The sequence below is a fragment of the Struthio camelus genome, chromosome 5, assembly GCF_040807025.1.
Source record: "Struthio camelus isolate bStrCam1 chromosome 5, bStrCam1.hap1, whole genome shotgun sequence".
Lineage (NCBI taxonomy): Eukaryota > Metazoa > Chordata > Aves > Struthioniformes > Struthionidae > Struthio > Struthio camelus.
In genome coordinates this window covers 78,596,748-78,613,120 of record NC_090946.1, presented here as the reverse complement: position 1 = coordinate 78,613,120, position 16,373 = coordinate 78,596,748, and the positions used below count along the sequence as shown (strand labels likewise).

The 16,373-nt window shown below is 44.2% G+C and overlaps 2 protein-coding genes across 5 annotated transcripts in view; one reads left to right on the top strand and one right to left on the bottom strand.

Moving 5' to 3' along the window:
- EXOC5 (exocyst complex component 5) overlaps window positions 1–4,358 on the bottom strand; it is a 29,458-nt gene extending 25,100 nt beyond the window's left edge. For 2 of the 4 annotated variants that reach the window (XM_068947450.1, XM_068947451.1), the window contains exon 1: window positions 4,125–4,358. In XM_068947450.1, the coding sequence (XP_068803551.1) occupies window positions 4,125–4,151 (27 nt within the window). In that variant the 5' untranslated portion in view covers window positions 4,152–4,358. Of the gene's footprint in view, window positions 1–909; window positions 1,000–4,124 lie in introns of those variants that run through there. The other 2 variants (XM_009670658.2, XM_068947452.1) reach the window with 2 other exon arrangements.
- On the top strand, window positions 4,282–13,316 carry AP5M1 (adaptor related protein complex 5 subunit mu 1). Its single transcript, XM_068947453.1, has 8 exons — window positions 4,282–4,529; window positions 8,016–8,664; window positions 10,224–10,451; window positions 10,549–10,688; window positions 11,421–11,506; window positions 11,603–11,718; window positions 11,978–12,074; window positions 13,153–13,316. Exons 1-8 carry the CDS (start codon window positions 4,285–4,287, stop codon window positions 13,239–13,241), a joined length of 1,650 nt encoding a protein of 549 aa, XP_068803554.1. The 5' UTR covers window positions 4,282–4,284; the 3' UTR covers window positions 13,242–13,316.
- Window positions 13,317–16,373: the final 3,057 nt, after the last annotated feature.

The window sequence follows — 16,373 nt, the reverse complement described above, 5'->3', positions numbered from 1 at the left end:
TGCACCCAAGTAAGTTTTCTTGGCAGTTGCTCACTTCTCTGGTTCAGCTCATAGCATGGCACCACAACCAAAAGTGACCAGGGCACTGCCCTGCAGCAAGAACACCACCAGGATTGCCTCTGGACACTATACAACGACAAAGCTGATAAAAGTGAAAAAAAAAAAAAAACAAAGGAAGCAAAAAACAAAAACAAAAACAGACAATGCACTTCACTTTCCCAAGAAGGAAAAGCAGTGCATCAATGATGCTAAAAACATACAGTTACACAAATTTCTTCTATAACTTCCACCGGATCTTCCAGAAAAATACTCTACTTGACAATGTTTTTTCAGGGCAGAGACCTCATTATAAATCCAAGAGTTCCTACCTCAGTTGACCTAATAGTTAAAGCAGCTCAAAATACTTTTTCACATAGCCAATATTAAACTCAAACTAGAAATACAGTCTGATAACACCTATCTTTAAAGAACGTATTCATCATTTCTGCTTCACTGCTAATCTAACAGCATTGCTACATGCTAAGAACATGAGCATACCTAAGATTGCTAAACGAAATATTCTCCTAATCACCAGGAGCTTATGGAAAGCTTTTAAGTTACATGCAGCAAGAGCTCTAAAACCGTGACACACAAACTGTAATACACAGCCCAACACAGAGCCAGGAACAGCTACAGTTAGTAGTGGTACTTGCCACAGCTCTCTCATAATGAAACATGCCACCACCGCTGTGGACAATGCTGGGTTTAAAAAACAACAACAACACTTCACAGGTATCAAACTGCTTCTAGTACTGACGGATGTAAAATCTCATCAGAAGTAATAGGGATGGAAATAAAAGTATTATTTCAAAATCTAAAAGCAAGGGCTGGAAAGTAAATATTGCCAGTTCAAGATTTGTGATTACTCACACTAACAAAGCCACTTCAGTATTTCTCCCCAAAACACATCATGTCCTGCGTGAACAGGCCCACCTATTAACCAAAATATACAAGTGTTTTTAAATATGATTTGCAATATGCTGAATCCTTCTAGATAGGATAAAAGCTCCACCCTTTCAAGAGATCACCCAGGAACTCTCCTTTCAAAGACTGACCAGAGTAAGCATGTCCAGCTCAGCCCGGTTGGTGAGTTTCAGACATAACTGGATGACACGATATACAAATCGTTTCTCTACGAGTCACTCATCCCTTTATCCCAGTTCTTCCTGATATACAACCCGAGCTTCCTATAGGTGAATCCTTTTCCTCGTAAGCTATAATGCCGTATTTTCTTATTAAATATAAATTTTCTCCTTACGTCATTTTAACATCTAAAAGTCGGGGAACATCTTCGCAACTCTAATTACAGGTTAAATGAACCACTCAATACAGTGATAATCCCTTCAGGGGAACCCATCAGCTTCCTAATTACCTTATGGCTCTTCTCTGCACCTTTCCTTTATGAAAATGATTACCACAGTCTTTCCTCTGAAGACCCTGTAATCCAGTTGGAGCACCGGTCTGGTTACAAGGATCCCAATGCCAAATACAACACTACAGAAGAACCATATATAAAGAGTGTACTCTTTACTCATGCTGTATATACTTCATTTCCTAGGTTTCTCCCTTCCTTCAGATGCACACGTTAAAGATAATTCCCCATACACTCATATGACCTTGGGGTTTTTTCATTGTTGACTTTTTCCCTTCATAAAACGCAACATTTACAGAGCTGTTCTTCAAGCCAGAGTATCAAAGCCTGATCTCCTATGGAAATCTGATATACATGCCCTAATCCCTCAAAGAAAAACAATACCAACTTCCCTCTAGCCATTATGGCTCCTCCAAACTGCCCCAGTACACGTACTGCCTAGAGCTCCTTCCTCTGCATCCCATTTGGCTGGGCAAACGGCAACAAACCTCGTGGCTGATTCCAAACTACACCGTGCCGTCGGGCCAGCCGCGGCCAAAGCGGACGGTCCCTCCGCAGACCTTCCCGCAGGACAGGCGCTCACCGGAGTCCCTCTCTTCTGCAGCACTCATCCTACCTCCCAGTCTGCCTCACTGCCTCTCTCCTTCTGCAACGTCCGCTATTCTGTATACATTAGAAACCTGCATTTTGTTTTAACAATTTCACACGTCAGAAACAAGCGTTAATACGTTTAGTTAAGATTAAATTATGTCAGAATCACTACTATATTCAGCTGTAGTGATATGTCAAAGAGGGCCATAACCCGGAAAATATTTTTCAAGCATGTTTATAGAGACCAGCCCTTCAGTTTCTCTTAGTATTTATTACACGAATCCTGTTTTGTATTATTTAAGATATATTAACACATAGGGGATATTATTGCATGCAGAATACTGACCAATACAGGAACAGAATGAGTTTTCTCTTCCAAATTTTTAAAGGTTGCATTAAAATAATCGATTCAATTTATAAAGAATAAGTCAAGTGTGACAGCATCACTTTAAGACACTGCAAATTCTACTACGAATCTATAAGTTCGTTTAGTTTATTATTTTTTTTAAAGCAATCTTGCTAATATGGCTAACTACAGCTATCTGACAGCCTAATTTCCATTCTAAAATTTCCCTCACAGTTCCGTGGAAACTGCTGAAAATCAGCTATCATAAGCGTCATCTGCAAGTCCTTTGCCTGTCATCAGATGAGGTCCAACAGTTAATTTCTTTACAGCTTTCAACTTCCCGCTAGCTCTATAAACGTGGCCCTATCCATTCAGCCAATACTACTGATTTAATAAAAGATATACCTGACGTGCATAATAACCTGGTTTGAGCTGGACTGTATAAATGAAACTAAACTGGACCTCACCGCATTAAAATCCAGTTTAGTAACGATCATTATTAAATTACGTTTTGGCCTATTGAAGGGAGAACGAGTCCATATTCCGCTCATTTCCAATATAGACCCTCCTACCCAATTTCACATATCTATATTGCAAATGACTTTCAGACACGCTTCCACACAAATACGACAACAAAATACTGCCCTCAGTGCAGAGCCAACGGCTACTCCCATAATAAGCACGTGCTTTCATGTTTTAACCTTCACGGCAATCACCTCAAACTAATTTAGTGAACTTCGATATAACCTCTCTTGCCTTTGCGGAGAAAGGGAAACGAGAGCAGGAGAGAAAGAAACACTGGTTATCTTACTGGAAAACAACTTTTCAAACCCTGTCCCCAGGCCAAGGCCTCATCTACTGTGCAATTTTATCTTTGTTACCGCTGGAAAACGGAACCGATTTTTCTATCGTCCAACACGGACAAAACATACAGCTTGCTTTCCGCACCCAAGCTATCTCACGTTCAACACCCCACAGAGGGCAGAACCACATCTGCATCGCGCTGAGAAATCAACGGGCTTCTAGAAGAGTTAGAGAGGTGCGGAGAGGGTCCGAACAAACGCCGCCACGCGCCGGAGCGACCCGCGGCGCGCACGGGGGCCGCCCCATCAGGGCTGACCCCCGCACGGCCGCGCTGCGGGGGACGAGCCCCGCTTACTAGCCGCAAGCCGCCCCGCGAAAGCCTGCGGTCCGGGCCCGGAAGAGGAGAAGTCGCCCGACTCTCCTCGAATTCCCCGCTCCGCCCGCCCGCGGCCTTGGGCGAGCCGCTTGGCTTGCCGGGGCCGCGCCGGGCAGGGCGACAACCGTTCCCCCGCCTTCAGGGAGGCACGGCGGAGGTAACGAGGCTGGGCGCTGCGCTCGGGCGCGACGGTGCCGGGGTCAGCCCAAGGCGCACCTTGGGGACAAGAAGAGCGATGTTGTCTGCGGCGCGCTCTCGGACTCCGGTGCCCGACACCGACCCGGCGCGCTCGGTCCAGGCCCGGGCGCCAACGGCGAAGGAGGCCCGGGCAGCACGGGTGCTGGCAGGAAGACGAGGCACACCACACCCCGCAGCCCCTCACCCAAACTTTCTCTTTCCCCTTCGTTTCCACGCCTTTCCGCGCAAACACACGTACACCCACACCCACCCGCGGCCCCTCAGGCTCCGTCCCCCGCCCGTGGGGCCCGTCGGCGCCCCGCTCCGCCGCTGCGGCCAGCGAAACCCCAATAACGCCGGCTCCGGCCTCCTCACCGCGCCGGGCGGCCCCGCGCCCAGCCCGGCCCCGCCGCGCCCACCTCGAAGAGCTCGGCCGTGGTGGCCATGGCCGCAGCCAGGCGGCGGGCTCCTCAGCGGCCCCTCGCCGCCGCCCCGCCGCTGCCGCCCATTGTGTCTCCACCACCACCGCCTCGGCTCCGGCTCCGGCAGCCGCCGCGGCGCCGCCTCCGCCCGCCGGAAATGGGCCTGCGCCGGGCGGCCGCCGCCGTACGCAGCTCCCGGCCCCTCCCCGGGCCTGGCCGCGGCCGCCCTCCGCGCTGCGCTGCGCTGCTCCGCTCCGCCGCCGCGCCGGGGGCAGCGGGGCGCCGGCTCCTCCCTCCCTCCCTCGCCCGGCGGCGGCGGCGGGGATCCGCCATGGCGCTGCGGGCGCTGTGGCTCGTCAAGCACGACCCGGCGGCCGGCGGCGGCGCCGTGCTCTTCTCCAGGTAACGCCGGCCGCCGCGCCGAAGTGACACCGCCGGGCTGTGGCGGGGGAGAGGAGGGAGGCTCCGGCCTCCTCCTCCTCCTCCGCCGCCGCCGCCCGAGCCCCTGCGCTCCGCGTTGGCCTGTTCGCCTCGGCCCGGCCGGGGTTTGGGGCCGGGGGCGGGGGGGGTTGGTGCTTTTAGCACCCTGCTTCGGCCACTTCTGCCTCCTGGACGTGGCCGTCTCTGCTCTCTTGCTGGGTCAGTTGCCCCTTTCCTGGGCCTGGCTGCTGGGGGCAGGTGGAAGGGGCAGGGCGGTGGGTAGGAAGCGCTGCCGGCTGCAGTTTGCTAATCCTCTGCTGTGGTGCTGGCCGTAGCTCCGCTGACAGCACAGCGTTTTCCGACAGCAAATGTAACTTTCACTTGGATTTTAGTCTTTGCACGCCGAAAAAGAGTTTTTTGTTTTTTTTTTTTTAAGTCAGTGAAGCAGAAGAGGACTTGTTTAAAACCCCGCACAGAGTCTCTGAGCGGAAAGGCTTTAGGCCGAGCAGGCTGGTTTGGTTGGGCCGGCAGATTTTGTACCCCTGTCTGTGCGTTCGTTGTGTTTCCGGAGGTCTATGCTCCAAGGGAGGAGAGGAAAAACGATTTGGGGTCTGGGAAAGGCGAAATACCGGCCCCTGGAGACAGGAGCTACGGACCCAAACTGAGCTCAGGAAAACTGCAGCGAGAGCCGAGGAGGAGGCGAAAAGAAAAGAGCAAGTAGCGTTTCTTCAGATGCAGGCGCGTCTCTACGTCGGACGTTCCTCTGATTGTTTTAGGATTAGTATTATAGTGCTTGTATTACCTGCAAGCCCAGCGATGAGGCCTCCCCTCTACAAATACCGAGAAAGAGAAAGCCCCCTGTCCCAAAAAGCTGAGAGTGCAATCAAGATGAGAAGGAGGGGGGCTAATGACACAGATATCTGAAGTAACTTGTCGCACAGTCAGTGGCAGAGACAAGAAAGAGGACTCCTTTGAAAAGGGCAGACCAGACTTGATACTTCATGTGATTTCCAGACTTAGATCTTTCAGGTTCCCAGAGGAAAAAATAGAGCTGTGGAAACCCCAAGTTTATCCTCCTAACCGACCTTAAATTCAACAAAGGACATAGACAATATAAAGAATGCTGGATCACATGGAAACTGTTGGTTTCAGGACTTAGGCGCTCAGCTGGAGATACGTGAGCCCTGATCTTTAACCTTAGAGAAGACATCTGGGACATCAAAGCATTCCACGTTTTTGAGCTGATCATAACTTAATTCAGGCAAGAAGCGTGTTCTCTCTCTCGAAAAATCAAAGCTCATTCATCCCAGGAAACTTTCATCTTTTTGAGTTTTCATCACTTTCTAGAAGGGAATACTGAAAAACTGAGGGAGAGCAGAAGGGCTCGCTAATCGCCTACTGACTCAGCTGCATCTGAGAAGGTTCAGTAGCAGTATGAGAAGACTGCAGCGGTGTGGGGGAGCTTCAGCAAAAGGAGCAGGCGGACTGGGATGTTAGCAAAACGTCAGGCAGAAATATCTTCCCTCCCTTTGTTTTAGGAACATCGACTGAAAATAAGATGCTCCCCAAACTGACGAGGAGCCTCTTATCAACAGCCTTGCTCAGGAAGTCCTCATAAACTTTCCGGCTGCAAAACCGTTCTGTTTCCTTGCTGCTCAAAATAGACTGGAGACTGCGGGGATGTTTCTTGCTGTCTTCTGCATCCTGTTTACGGATCTCGTAGCTCTGGCTTCTCTCTGCTTAGGTTTGCTGTTTCCTTACTGAAACGCTCAAGATGCCTGATTGAGAATCAAACAAAAAAGCACAGCGACTAAAAATAAGCAGGAGGGAAGCACAGCTGCCTCCAGTAAGAGACTCTGCTCCTCAGTTAAGGAAAGGGAACGTAGGTGGGACTTTTAGCCGATACTAAAAGAACCATGCGAGCGTTCAGGAGCAGAAGAGGAACATAGATGGCCCTGGGATGATTACAGAGGCCATAGATGTACCGCGTTGCTCTGATCACAAGTTCCATAGCAATTTAAGAAACAGACCGTCCATATGTCTTTAAAAAGATCGTAGAAAAAGGGGACTAATCGAAGGCATTTACAAATGTGTGGCTTTTTCTCCCGTGTCTGTTGTTTATAAATGTGGGCCTAAGCACAAACGAACGTGCAGTCTGAGAAGAGATCCCTTACAAGGTGATTAGGAAAGTGATTCGACTAGTTCGATGGTATGTAACCTGTGACAGGGATTTCCAGGATCCATGGATATGTACTAAGGAGATCCACAAAAGAGAATACAGTAAAGCCAGCTTGTGTCAAGCTTAATTTAAGAGAGTCTCAGGGAAGCCCATAGTTCCAAAAGAGATGAAAACTAATGCATTAGTAGAAATAATCATTTTTCTTTTTTTGTCTGTTTATTAAAAGGCAACACTTCAGTTCTTTTTGATAGATTAAGGTGAGCTGGAGAGGAAATTCATCCCTCTCCTCCTGGAAAAAAAAAATACTAATAATACAGGGAAAAAAATCCCAGATGTTGTATTAAACAGCTAATGTGATTTTTCTCAAACGTTAGCTGTAGAAAATTTAACGTGAAATGTACACATTGATACAACATAGCAGTTTTAAAGTATACAAAAACTTATGCCCCTGTAACGTTATGATTACGTCTCAAATATTCAGAAACTGAAAAATAAAATGATGAGCCAGTCATAGCAGCTTTAAGTCAAACATATTGCACATAGGCTGTAGAGTCATTTTACCCACACAAAAAACTTGCCACTGCTACTGGAAAAATTGGACTTATGTGCAGTGAAATCTTTTTGGATTTTTAGTTTTGTAAAGATTTTTTAGTTAATCTTGTCAGATTGGTTAAAGCAGCCACTGCAGATGAATCGTGTAAGCTCAGAATAGCAATGCAAAACCTGCATCCAAGTAACTTCAGTGGTACTGTCTCATAAATACGATATTTACTAGAATTAGCAGAAATGCGATGCTGTATCTGTGCAGAAAACTGTTGTAATTGAATTTGATTACATGGGACATCTGTTTTCTTAGATGTCTGAATCTAGCCTCTAGGAAATATTTAGCTGCTGAAGTTCTGCATGGGAGTGAATCATGCCTGGGTTCATTAGTGTTGTTTAAGCATCCTGCATCGTTGTGTAGCAGGAAGGGTAGACAAATGGACAGATGTACATTTCATTAAAAAAAATGAGAGAATATGTTTCCTCAAAGCGCCCAGTAAAAATCCACCAGCGAGCGTGAATCCAAATTAGATGTGAAATAGTTTTAGTGACCGTGGTTTAAGTTCTGATCCTAAGAGAAACCCAGCTTTGACTATATCAATATTCTAAAGATGTTCGTAATGCTCCTTGCATTCTGCGACAACCAGCAAAGGGGTTGTGTGGCTCTGCTTTTAGGAATTATGTTTGCCTGATGTTCTGGGTGGGAAAAGATGAGTAGCATTAAGACTCTGATTTCCATGTCACAGACGTTACCCCACTGTCGAAACGCGAGCAAAGACCTTCAATGGATCAACACACGTGACTGTGCCAGACGACAGTGCTTTTCTTAAAGCCTTGCTTTTTGAACTTAGACTCACGGATCAGAATTTTGTGGAATATCGAGATACCTGTACTCGCATCAATAAGTCGTCGGTATATGCGGTGCGCACTGATGGAGGGGACCTCTGGCCTGTGCTAGCTTTTCAGAAGAGTGGTCTGATCTATGTGTGTCTTCCACTGGTGGAGCAGGCCTTGAAGCCGCGGCCCCCCCTCCTTAGCATTAGTGGGATCTCGCAAGGACTTGATCTTTTGTCAGGCATTCTGGACTTTGTCTCTCCTAGTCGGAAAAATGAAGCTGAGTTGAATGCAAAAGTAGGCCAGCTTCGAAATTTGCTTCTACAGGCCTGTCCTCTTGGCACCCCCTTACAAACAAATTTACGCAGCTTAAACAGCTCATTTGATGACATTCAGGATATTTCTACAAATCGTGATCCGAGGCAACCAGCTTGGAGAACCAACACATATAAAGGCAAACCGCACGTTAGTGTTTGCATCACAGAAAAAGTCAAGTGTATGCAGTATGACAAAAGAGATGTCGTGGACATGTGGCAAGTTTATGGAACTGTAGCTTGCAAGGTGAGACCGTTTCTTGTGCAAGTCTGACCAAACGACTTACTGTTCAGGCACGCTGAGAAAGTAAATATTCGTCTCATTTTACTTTAGTATGTGATCGGTGAACTTCTAATATTGGAATACTGGAAAGTGTAACAAACTATTGCATATTAGCAGAGTATTTTATTTTAATCTTTATTGATACTTTCCTGCATGCTTCATGCATTCTTCACTATTTGTGGGACTTAAATTTCCAGCAGTAGCTGCTACAGTCTATGTATCTCCCCAAGTTTTTCTTTTTTTAAATGAAATAGAGAGAAATCATTTCATGCAGCGTTTGCATATAAAGACTAAGAAATGTTGGTGATGATGCCAACTTTACTTGCAGCGATCTAATAGACAATGTGTATAATAATGATGAGAAACTGAATTCCTGAGCAAGTCTTCCACAGGTATCTTCACATGCGTGTTTTTAATTAATTTCTTACCAAACAAAAGTTTATCTTCCATCCTGCTTCATTCTAGTGTAACAAAATTTTGAATCCACAAATGCAGTTTTTATGTCTGACATAAAAACCGTTGATACAGAGTCTGGTGAACAAAACCGTTTTTATAATTATTTGAATATTTTTGTATGTGACAAAGGTGTTCATTGTTTAGGACTAAAAATCAGATCAGGGAGTGCTGATTAAGGACATCATAATTATGAAATCTGTTAATATAATAATGAAATATGTTAATGTTTGTATCTTCTATAATTAGCGTAGAGCTTTTATCACAAAATTTAACGCTCCTCTTTGTCTCAAATTGTGCTTAGGAAGCACACTACCTTATCACAGTACACTGCATTTGTAACTGCTGCTGTTTTAAAAAGAGAAAGACCTTCTAATAAAGTGGATGATGGTAATTTAATTATTAGCAAGAGGTGGCAGGATGCTCATCTCCCAGGGAAGCCAACCTAAGTACTGCGCTTCTGAAGACTAGGTTATTTCCCGCCAGCCATGCTGGTAGGGATTATGTGGGTGAACAGCTTCCTGCTCTCACAGGGACAAGTTTCTAGGTCATCTTGCAGCGTAGATGGCCTTACATAAAAAGAAAGCCCTGCTGTAATCACGCGCTGCTGAGCTGGCGCACGAAGGGACGAGACAATGGATGTGCTGCACATGGTTGCTATGAGAAAGCTGACGTGGGACCACAGTGGCCCTTAATAGCATGTTTGAATCTATTAAGCAGATGTTGTAAAAGTAACTGAATTAATTAGGCTGTCACTATGTGTGTTTCTATAACATTTATAATAGTTTAGGTTTAACAGTAAGTTCTTGCCTTTCTTGTATGCTGCTTTCTTGATAAAGAATATTTGTAAATTAAAAGCCATCTAGCTAAGGCTCCGGGCCAGTAGCTGCACTCTGTGAAAGCCTGCGGAAGAGGGAAGGGGACTTTGTTTTGAAAGTGTTTATCATTGCTAATACTTGAAACCAATTGAAGTTTTCCAGTGTGATAATATGTGCATTTGATTTTTAAACGTGTAACTCTGATTTTAAGGGAAATATTTTAGAATAACTTCTTGACTTCATTTTTTCAAGTGTGATATAGAGGGAGCTGCACCAAATGTAACCCTCAGTTTGAATCTCCCTACTAATGGCTCTCCGCTCCAAGACATCCTGGCCCATCCTTGTGTGACTTCCCTTGACTCTGCCATGCTCATGTCCAGCAGTGTGGATGCGCTGGATGATTCTGCGTTTAGTGGACCTTACAAATTCCCTTTCATTCCTCCGTCGGATTCATTCAACTTGTGTTCCTACACTTCCCAGGTAATAACGTCGCTGATCCTCAGGGTTTTCTAGTCTTCAGAAGCCAATAAAAATATCTGTGCTTCACAAGGGAATAAAAATATCTGGTCTTCTCCAGGTGCCTGTTCCACCAATTTTGGGACGTTATCAGCTGAATGAAGAGGGATCACAGTTAAAATTATCAATTAATTTAAAGCTTCATGAAAGTATAAAGAATGCTTTTGAGTACTGTGAAGCTCGTATACCTTTTTTTAACAGGTAAGAATAAGAAAACATCAATGTTTCCTGCTTTTCTCTGTAATCTTCCTAAAATGAACCTGTCAGGAGTTAATATAACAGGTTTTGCTATATCAAAACAGTACCAGGGGACACTGACCTTATTTCTTGTCAAGAAACCTCCTTGGAATCCGTGTAATTTCCGCTCAGAATATTTGATAACATTCTGAATAATTATTTTTTTTATTTTGAGTATCCTGTTTTCCTGTGGTATTTTTTTTTCATGTTAAGTGCAGTCACAGTCCTCCAGGTGGATTGTCTTGAGATCACTTCCAACCCAAGGTTACCTGTTCCTTAAGACTGCTAATCCTAGCTACAGATCAGCTTATCAAAAATATAGTTATTTAAAATTAAAACGATCATTTTCATTTAAGCCTCTCTGACAACTGCCATGACTACATTGCCACATAATTATCATGAAAATTTAAAGATGAAATGATAAAAAGTTGCTGGTGCTGATCATAGTGCTGGTATTTTCCTGTCAGTGAACTGAAGACAGTGGACTATCAACAGCTCTCTTATGATTACTGGGTTGAAACCACAGTGATTTCCTCCTGCTCTGTAATTTCTTTCCATAAATTAGTGGTATGATTTGTCTGTATGCACATAAATAATGGCTTTCAGTATTTGTTGCTTTCTTCAACAAAATAAATGCTAACAAATACTGAATAATAGTAATTCCAGTGGCTTTACTCTCCCTCTCCCGTACTACAGGGGCCCAATCACTCACTTAGAATACAAAGTTAGTTATGGCCAACTGGATCTATCACGAGAGAAGAGCTTAGTGGTTTGGGTCATAGGTAAGCTATGCACCTCTGCACCCTCCCGCTTCCTCCCCCAATCATTTTTGTGTATTGTAAACATAGATGTGTAATAGATGCTGTTTCTGGCTTTAGGACCAAGGTTCCCTAAGTCTTTGGAAATTTCTCTTACTGGAACTGTGACTTTTGGCGCTATAGGTGAAGAGCACCCAACTGATCTCATTTGCACTGGGAACACTGCTTATGTAAAAGTAAGTTGCTGTCTCTGTGAAAAGAAGCCTTAGAAATCATTTTATTTATTATCTTGAATTGGCTATGAAGATACACTGATTTTGACCAGACACAATAATTAACCTCTTAGTACTCAGTATGGAGTTTTCTGTTTTCCTGCCTACAGGATGAGATATCGTTGTCATTTTGGGGTACCCCCTGCACACCAAGAGCATGTAACATAAGGTACAGTAGGCATAACAGCATGCGTCTGATCATGTTTTTCCTCTCTGCCTGCAGCTGTATTTTAGGATCCCGGACTTCACGCTTACCGGATGTTACGTAGACCAGCATTCTGTTCAGCTCTTTTCACCAGGAAAACCAAAAATTAATGCATGTGAGTTACCAAACATGTTGATTATTTACCTGAGACTTCACATTGAAGTTATGAATTGGATGCCAATGACTGAAGTTAGGTAACTAAAGTTGGGCATCTCTTTTCCTGGTTTTCTTGGGACATGCCAGACAATTTTTCTCTCTGCTTTGTATTTTTTTTCCAGGAATGCTTAATGCACCTTTGGAGTAGGGACTAGCATCTCCTCTTTTAGATGAAAGCCCTTGTCATTCAGTTACAAAGTCAGGTTCTCTCTTGGGCTCTCTACCCTTAGCCCTGTGATGTTTTACCGTGTTCTGCAAAATGGAAGAACTTTACCTGGGAGGACAGAGAATATCTCTGTGTAGTCTGGTCTGTTGGTTACGACCCTTTCCTAGGAGACGTGAGATGTAGGGTTTGAGATACAGACTGCAGTTACAGAACTCAGACCCTGCATGCTAGGTAAGGCTGTTACTGTAGAGGTGGTCCTACGTTAAATCTGTGGAGCAGAAAATGGAAACTAAGTCTGCTTATGCTTAAATTAACACATGACTAGTTCCAAGTCTGCACCAAAAATATACTAATTGGGAACACAGTAGGCACTCATTAAATCTGAGCGGTAGTGTCTAATGGAAGCATTTCTATGTGTTGCTTTGTATCTGTTGTAACTTCTGCCAGTCATGTTAGCAGAAGTCTGGAAATGCATATGAAAACTGTGACCTACGCTATTAATTTTGTGACAGGTCACATTCAGTCCTCAACTGTAACACCAAAGAGCATTATTTTTATACTGTGTATTTTATATCAAGTACGCAATTTATATTCATTGAACAAAATCCAAGCCATCCACCTGCTTTGACTTAACCTCTGCTTGAATTTTAAGCTCATGACTGATACATTAGTAAAGGTAATTGAAGCTGAGACTTTAAATGTCTCATTATCAGAAACTATTTTCAAATAATAATGAATCTTACAGTTTAAAAAGGCCATTATACCTTTTTTGTAAACTAGTAAGGATGGATTAGTAGTCTCTTAACTTGGATGAAGGAATGTCTGATTGTAAGGCACCCCATAATGCTTATTTTTCTTGCCTGTTTTTTAGCCCGGGAACTGATTTCTTCTGATTACTACATCTGGAATTCCAAAGCATCGGCACCTATCGTGTACAAAACCTTATTTACTAATGAATGATTTTTGTATTTAAGCAAAAAAGACAGCTAATGAAAGTAATGTCAGTGATACAGTAAAAATAAATTTGCTGCAGCATTCTGTATGTGTGTTTATTTAAAAAAAAAATCTGTTGTGAGGAAGAGCAAATGAATTTGTTTTTCTTAACCATTTAAAACCAACTTATAATTTTAGTCCTGGATAGCAACTTAGAGAAGGCAATCTGAAAAGTACTTGCCTTGCCCATTTATATGTCCCTTCTAACATTACCTGGTACAAAATAAGTACCCAGTGATGCAGATGATGTCAACTGGTGTGCCTGAGCACATCTTCCCGGGAGGACTCCATTATTTCACTGCCTTTGCAAGCTAAAGGGTTCACCAGGACAGGAAAGCTTTCAATGTCTTATTCCTGTCCTGAAGTTATAAAAATCTTATTAGACCCCAGATTAAAAGGAGAATTAAAAGCAAGAGAGTTTTCTTCTTTTCACAAGATGATTTTGTGCAGAGATGGGTACAGGATACGTATGAGCCAGTAATGTAGGAGAATTTTAAGAGAGAAAGTATGATATGACCCGTGCTTTTAAAAGTGGAGCGATACAGGAGTCTTTATTGCTCCCATCTGCAGAACTGATGAGTTCCTTTTCGTATCTGCCTGCAAACTGTGTTGTTCTGAGAGCTGTTATTGGTGAGTATCCAGAAGTGTGAACCTGTTTTTTAAAGTCACAAGATTAACTCTGAGCAGACAAAACCAGCTAAGTTTGCTGGAGGTTCCAAGAAGCATCACTGAGCCATTTTCTCTAGAAAAAACAGGCTTAAAGGAAAAGGACTCGCTTTACAGAGGAAACCTCTGATTTTGAGAAGAAAATTGGTATCTGCAGGAACACAGGAAATGGACTTTGAGAGAGTTATCAGGAAATGAGCAAATTCTGAAAGGCTGGTGAAAAACTGAGGGAACCTGGAGAGCAGCACAAAAGAAGAGAAGAATGCCGTCTAATAACTGAGCATGCCGGCTGCTCCTGCCATACTTCTTGTTTAACTGTACGCTGTGTGATAAATAAGATTAGTGATTATGTAAGGAGAAAAGTTTTAAGCTATAATTTAAAAAATGCTTAGATCAAGATAGTAATCTAATTGGTTGGTTAAATGTTCTAAAGAGTGGATTAATTCATGTGAAACATGCCGTTCAGCTTGCAACTGCTATGCAAACTTATCAAGGAGAGCTGTGCTATGACCCATTTCACAAAGTTGCTGCATCTATTGTGATTAGCAGGCAAAAGGTGTTGAATGACTTTGCCCTGAATCCTGCCCCCACCCCTTACAGTCAGCTGCATGCCTCGACACCACGATGTGCAGGGGAAAAGGGTCCCTCTGATGAAAGGGTTTAGATCACGCTCCCTGTGCTAGGTAGCTACTGCAGATTTTCAGTATGCAGTGTTTGCTTCCAGCCTTCCCATGAGAAACACAGAAGCTGTCTGTACAGCACAGCAGCCCAGAGGAGGGATGGCTTTTCTCCTTCGTAGGAGTCCAAAGAGTGCTCCCAGGAAATGCGATGCAATGATGGGACTGCAGAAACTCTCAGTGCATTAGAACAGGAGATTCAACCTCGTACTTGAAAGCATGGGGGCCTTCCCAAATCACGTTCCTTTTTGATTTTCCTCTTGCCCGTATTTCCAGCTTCTCTAAGGTTAGGACAGCTGCAGTATTCAGGAACGCTGGTGGTGTAGGTTACTTTAGGCGCAGCCATCAATGTGAGTTTGGATGGAGGGAGAGGGTGGGTGAAGCTTCTCTTCTAACCAGGAGCAGCTTTATACAACTTAGGGGAAGCCATTGCCCATTGTGACTGGAAGAGGTTTTGCTCCGTAAACTTCTGCATTATAGGCCTAGCCTGCTTTTGCTGCAGTGCCTCTGCTCCTGCTCAGGGATAGCTCTGTGGTAAGAGAAGAGGGGAAGAGAGGCTGTGTCTGCCCTCTAACGAAGTGCGGCTGAAGCCCGTGGCAGTCTTGCGCATGCAGCATGTTCTGTCATTTGAAAAGAACACGCGAACTTGTCAGACAGCCAAACTGGTTAAATTGGGACATGCCTTAATCCAACTGCCATGTGCACCAACCATGAGACACCAATGCTGGTAGAGAGAGGGAGTCTGATTAAGCCTTTCTCCTGACCTGATGGCTACACTTCTCTTTTGGGAAGGGGAAAGGCTGAATCTTATGGATGCTTAGTTAAGTCTGAGTCTTAGCAAGGTCAGGGTGTCTCCCATGACATGGAGGAGGTGGGTTTGCATCCCCATGGAAAACAAAAGATTTGACCGTGTGTTCTCCATCCCCTGTGAGGTAAAAGGAAAGGAACATGCTGGTTTTCTCCCTGGCCCTGGCTGCTCTGAACCACTGCCATGCTCTGCAAAGGAGCTAAGCAGGGGAACACCTGATCTCATTCAAACTAGACAGCTAGCAACCTGTCTGAGGTTGCTCCAGAACCTGTCAGCTCCATCCTGTCTGAGGTACGTTCAGTCATGTCCTGCAGAACACACGACATGGAAAGTACGAAGTGATCTGTGTGGAGGTTTCAGGTGCCTTCAGGTTTAAATAATCATAAAGTTAATACAGAACTCACTTCATTAATAAAATGAGCTCACTTCATTTCATAAAATTTGAGGGTAATATAAGTAATGCTAATTAACAAGAATTTATAGCAAATAGATACTGTCAAAGTTTTTGAATGAGATTGCAAGTTCAGTTGGTAAAGATAATAGAGTTGATGATGCAACAGACCTCTAAGACATCAAAGCAAAGGAAAGTCCGTGTATTACCAATTAAGCACATTTTAAAATGGCTGACATTTCAGAGTGCAATAGCAATGGGGAACTACCATCAAAATGTTTTGGATCTCAACTGTGTTACTTAAAAGTTTGTGGAAGAAAACAGAATTTGCGCTGATGAAATTTGTGGATGGGGCAATGACTGAGAAGCAGTGATTAATGAAGATGCTGCAGCCCTCATCCGGGATAAGCTGCATAGCTCAGCAAACACAAAAGTAGATGTTCCAGCACAAACAGTCACAATGGTTATCTGTTTGGGAACAGATGCCATCTATCCAGGGTGAGAGGAACAGGGGGGCTGAGAAGGATACAAGTGCAAAAAGACTTAGTACAAGGGTG

Coding starts and splice junctions, on each gene's coding strand:
- AP5M1 (XM_068947453.1), top strand. CDS start 4,285: ATGGGCCTGCGCCGGGCGGCCGCCGCCGTACGCAGCTCCCGGCCCCTC. Junction 4,530..8,015: donor GGCGCCGTGCTCTTCTCCAG/GTAACGCCGGCC, acceptor TCCATGTCACAG/ACGTTACCCCACTGTCGAAA. Junction 11,719..11,977: donor GGAACACTGCTTATGTAAAA/GTAAGTTGCTGT, acceptor CTCTGCCTGCAG/CTGTATTTTAGGATCCCGGA.